At 36.4% G+C, this 5646-nt stretch overlaps 1 protein-coding gene across 1 annotated transcript; it reads left to right on the top strand.

The window, feature by feature from the left end:
• The first annotated feature begins 205 nt into the window (after positions 1–205).
• LOC132555379 (proton-coupled folate transporter-like) lies at positions 206–5408 on the top strand. The gene is made up of 4 exons (XM_060219727.1): positions 206–1340; positions 3894–3977; positions 4587–4743; positions 5315–5408. The coding sequence occupies exons 1-4, from the start codon at positions 206–208 to the stop codon at positions 5406–5408; spliced, it is 1470 nt and encodes a 489-aa protein (XP_060075710.1).
• Positions 5409–5646: the final 238 nt, after the last annotated feature.

Genomic DNA, 5646 nt, shown 5'->3' with positions numbered 1-5646 from the left:
GATTGTATCATATAAAGATATATGAATTGTGTATTATCTCACACTAAGTTAAAGTTGATATCTCGTGATGTTCATGGCCACAACTAACCAACGATGAAACCACTTGTACAAACGGACAGCTTACTACTTGTACGGGATGTCAAGTAATGCATTTGATTCTACTTAACATTACATCAAACTTTCAGTGGACTTAAACAAGCGCAAAATGCAAGTCAAACACAACAAACCCTTGTCAGATGTCGTTGAAACCAGTGGTGTCTCCAACTATGAAGAAAAAAGTCCTCTGTTATCTAATACATCGAAGCCAACTAAATGGTCAGGACTGCTTTTGAGGAATGTTTTGATTATACTTTTTGCTATATCTTTTAGTACGTATCAACTGTGTAAAACACAGTTTTTATATAAACGAATCAGTGAAAGTAGGTCAACTATAAACAAATCGAAAATAACCTGTGGCGAGATCAATGGATCAGTTGCTGAAGACGAAAGCCAGACTGAAACAACAAACCTTAACTGGCATTTTGGTATCGTACAGTTGTCTATTTGTATACCTATGATAGTGCTAATTGGTATCTATTCGGACGTTATTGGACGTAAATACTCTCTTCTCATATCGTTTGTGGCTAATGCCATACTCTATGGATGGATGGCTTTGGTAGCGGCGTTTGATTTACCTCTCAATTACCTGTATATAGGATATGCTATTTCAGGTCTCGGTGGCGCCCAGTTCAACATCTTTGCCACTTTAGCAGCGTCCGTCGCGGATTTAACCGGAGCCAGTAAATCACGATCATTTTCATTCGCCATTCTCTATTTCTCCGCTGGTGTAGGCTTGTCTTCATCTGAATTCGTCGAGGGATATATCATGAAGAGCTATGGTTTTGTGTGGCTTCTTGCCTTCTCATCCTTGTCTTTATTGTTTGCTGTGGCATTAATTATTTTCTTTTTTGAAGATGCAATTCCAACCAAGAATTCAGGGTTAAGAGAAGTTTTCTCAAATTTAAAAACATATTTCGGAGACAAGAAAAATATTCATCGTTTTCCTAAGTGGGTATATATTGTATCTTTGATGGGTCTGTTATTGTTCTACGCACCTAATGATAATCGAGAAGATTTGGAGGTATTTCTCGAATTAAGGTCACCCTTTTGCTGGGATTCCCAGTATGTCGGGTGGTTTCAATCGGCTGAATCAGCTGTACACATGCTTGCTGGCCCATTGCTTATGATGGTATTACAGAAATACTTCAGCGACGAAACCATTGCTGTTATGGGTTTGCTGTCGGGAATGGCCTTTTTCCTGCTATTTGCATTCGCAGTTACTAATTGGATATTATATGCAGGTAAAATATGTTCTATGAAAATATCCTTTAGCAACACATTTCTACCGTTTCGTTAATACCTTAGTATGATATTCCTTAGGTTTTGCTCACTGTATATTCCTTAAGATTATACGTTAACATTCTCATTTGAGGGACAGTCGGAACGAATTTGGCAAACAGCAAATCTTGATGGTTCTTATATTGATGATACATATGTTAATGAAGAGTAAACTTGTTTTATGCTATGCTGGAAATTAGATCACGAATGCTGGTTTGTCAAGAGTAAAAACAGTCTTTGAAATGCTTCGAATTATACGGGATCTTCGAGTTAGACGAGTTTCCGATAACGAGGTTCAACTATAGATGAAATTGATTATTATTATCTTTTCTGTCATCTTAATTCGTGTCTTTAAAAAGATTTTAGTGAGTGTTTTTATATAACAAGTCATTCTGCAGATCATTTATATCATTAATTATTAATTATCTAATCTCCATCCTAAAAACAATGGTTATGTATTTTTTATTTGAGGATTTTCATGGTCTTCCTCTCGTATTAAAACAAAATACGTGATCTCATGTTCAGTATATACATTAAACAAGCACATATCCCCCTGATTCGCCTAAATAACGGTAACGTTACACCTTTTAACTGGATAATTTTCATGTCTAATCTCCGATATACTCATGACAATCATTCTGATGTTAGCGCAAATATGGCGACCATCTTTTACCTGTTCAGGCAGACGATCGACCTCGATATTGTAGAATTGTATGAAAACAACATGTTCAAATATGTCAGCTAAATTTGAGGTGGGAAGAACGATGAAGTTAATCTTAACATATTCTGATTTATTTTTCTCCGCTTTCAAGAGAGTTTATCGGTAATGTCAAGATATTAAGAAAGTACGACGATAGTAAGGAATACAGTAGATCATATTCTAAATTCAGTGATACAATTAATTTGTAATATCACAACCAAAATACATATCACAAGGTATTGTCTCCTACGTTACTGTATAATTCTACACGGAACGATACATAAATCCTAATTTCCGTTTGAAAGAAATGTTCTGCCAACTTCGGAGGACATTCCTGTCACTTGGGGAAGCCTTTCCACGATAATGACCGTTGTTAAAATTGATTTTCTTTTGTGAAAAAATATCTTCGCTATGTATACACAGACATGACGAATCTCGTGTATGTACACTAGGAATCAATGTAAACTACAATGTTGACTGACAATTTCCGTTTAAATACTCGACGTCGTCTCGTGTCAAAACCAAAATCAATTATCCAAATCCCAGTGTCTGCATGTCAACAAGAATGCTATTCTCTTTCCTAAATTTATTTGAGTTGTAAAGTAAAATAAATCTAGAAAAGAGAGAGAGAGAGAGAGAGAGAGAGAGAGAGAGAGAGAGAGAGAGAGAGAGAGAGAGAGAGAGAGAGAGAGAGAGAGAGAGAGAGAGAGAGAGAGAGAGAGAGAGAGAGAGAGAGAGGGGGGGGAGGGAGAGAGAGAGAGAGAGAGAGAGAGAGAGAGAGAGAGAGAGAGAGAGAGGGAGAGAGAGAGAGAGAGAGATAAAGGGTGAGAGAGAGAGAGAGAGAGAGAGAGAGAGAGAGAGAGAGAGAGAGAGAGAGAGAGAGAGAGAGAGAGAGAGAGAGAGAGAGAGAGAGAGAGAGAGAGAGAGAGAGAGAGAGAGAGAGAGAGAGAGAGAGAGAGAGAGAGAGAGAGAGAGAGAGAGAGAGAGAGAGAGAGAGAGAGAGAGAGAGAGAGAGAGAGAGAGAGAGAGAGAGAGAGAGAGAGAGAGAGAGAGAGAGAGAGAGAGAGAGAGAGAGAGAGAGAGAGAGAGAGAGAGAGAGAGAGTTGGAGATTACAATAGATGTGAAAATCGTTGAAGTTGGTTGCATGTTTATTTCAAAGGATTTTTTTTTATCGTTTTAAAAGAATCTTCCGGTAAATGTAAGAGACATCTTTTGTAATAATTATTGTTGATCTTGTGGATTGATAATTTCACTTAAACCCTTTCATCACGAAATGATTTCTTTGGCATTCTTACATTACCGACACATGCTTAGCCTAGATGAAAGGGGAGATAAATGAATCGGATTTAGTCTTTAACATCGTCATGATCGTTTTCTTCGCTGGGAAATTCGGTGTCAGGTCATGTCATGTTAGTTTTCATAAATTTCTCCAATGTCAACGTCGACCATATTCCTGAACATAACAAATGGCCGCCATGTTTTGGCTAGTGTCAGAATGATTGCGATGGCAACATATTGGCGGTTCATTTATATACCAGGGATTAGATCATGAAAATTGTCCACTCAATAATTACGTTATATCGCCACCATTATAAAATTGTAAATATACTTCATTCGAAAATCATATTTATGTAGTGTTCCCAGTCTCTTGTATACCTGTATCAGAATTGCAACAAAAATAAGACAGACTGTAAACAAAACCGTCAGTATTTTCGTCAATTTCACATTCCGAGGGTTATGCATCGTAAATTTGATGATCTTCTTCGTGTTAGTAATTAACTTTATGAACAGTCAAATGTGTGTTTCCACTTATAGGTGTGGCGGCTGGGATCCTGCTAATGGCGGTACCGCCATGTTTAAAAGCGTCCCTTTCAAAGATGATTCCTCCCGATTTTCAAGGTAAGGTTTTCTTAGAAAATACGTGTAATGCAGAATTGTTTGTCAAATACCTGAAATTCGATTGTACAGCATAGCATTGTCATCGTTTCAAACAGCTGATTTTATGGATACTTTCAATAGTCGTCGATCACATCAGGTTTCCTAATCTTATAAAAGTCACATTCAAAAGGTTGATGATGGCAAGAGCGAAAAATCAACGCATTTACCTGTCCTTAAACTTCATTATTTATCGCAATGTATATCTAGACCTACTGGAAACTCACACAGTAACAAGTTTTCATCACGTAGATAAACTGCAGGCGTCGTCCCACTCTGAATGTACATTTTTACATTTTGTACAACAAATCAATTTTCGCTGCCATTGTAGGGATATCCCAAAGACCTTTCAAATGTTTTGATTGAATACTTATTTTTTTTCTTGTTGACACAATCATTTTTTTTCAGAAAATCATTATCATTTTTTGTTTCCGGTAACATAAAACGTTATTTTTTCTGCATGAGTGACTTTTGATATTGTGGATCAGGATCAAAATACGGAAAATAAATATTCCGATTTCTCTTTTGTGACCACAATGCCTTTAAGATGTATCTTTTTTTTTCTTTCAAAAGGTTCTCTGTTTGCTGTCATTTACTTGTTGAGTGTGATATCAACTATGGCAGGATCTACTATTTTTAACAACATATACGCCCACACTCAGACCACTATGCACGGGTTGACTTTCGTGGTGATGGCTTTCTTTAACCTCATGGCTCTCTTGTGTGTTATGTAAGTGTTAGGTACTATTGTTAGAACATAAAAGGCGACATGAGAGGGTAATTCTTCAATGACCTTAATAAACAAAAACAAAACTTTGAGTGGTTGTCTCATTTGGCCTGGTACTTTGTTTGAGACCGTATAAAATATGGAAGCTTTTCCATTTGTCTGAATCTACAATATTTTTTTTACCAGATATGTTGAGTGAAAATCAAATCAACAGTGGGATTAATGTTTTCTTGATAAAGATACCATATTGATTATACTGAAAAATTATACATATTGATCTAACGAGAACAAAAATCTACTTATTGCTTAAACAAATTGAATCTGTCATTCTATTGAAATCAATCAGTACTTTGAAAAAAATAAAACATCGCTAAAATGATATTTCGGAGATAACTTGTACAGCAATCAGTGTTTAGGTCGATTACAAAAGAAAAGTTGTTTGATGCCAACTTACCGATCATTTGTGTGTCGATATCTTGACGATGAAGGATAATGATGATGTCCCTGAATACCATTCTATAGTGCTATATCATTTATTCTCAGTGTCTGAAGATAGATTATCTGCCTTTTTCAGGTCTGTGATAGCCTTTAAGAAGAGCGACAGAGGCTTGTCCATAACGGCAGCCATCATGAATATCAACGATTCTGAGAAAAATTATTATGCTTAAACTTTGTCTCTCGTACCCAAGACTACCGCGATATATATCTTGTGGAAGAAAAAGCAATGTTTGGTACGGTTTTTTTTTCATTTGACACCGAAAATTATTTGTGAATATTTTCTCCCATCTCTCGGATAAGTGAATTTAAAACTGGTTTGAATATCATCCAACGTCATCTGCTTTACCATGAGAATTTTCCAGGAATAACGCCAGGTAGTTGCATTTAAAGATGGATAACTCTGACAAT

This window comes from Ylistrum balloti, unplaced genomic scaffold, assembly GCF_031769215.1.
Source record: "Ylistrum balloti isolate Yb309-2 unplaced genomic scaffold, AGI_CSIRO_Ybal_v1 Utg370482, whole genome shotgun sequence".
Lineage (NCBI taxonomy): Eukaryota > Metazoa > Mollusca > Bivalvia > Pectinida > Pectinidae > Ylistrum > Ylistrum balloti.
The sequence above is the reverse complement of the archived record's forward strand: the minus strand, read 5'-3'. Positions and strand labels throughout refer to the sequence as shown.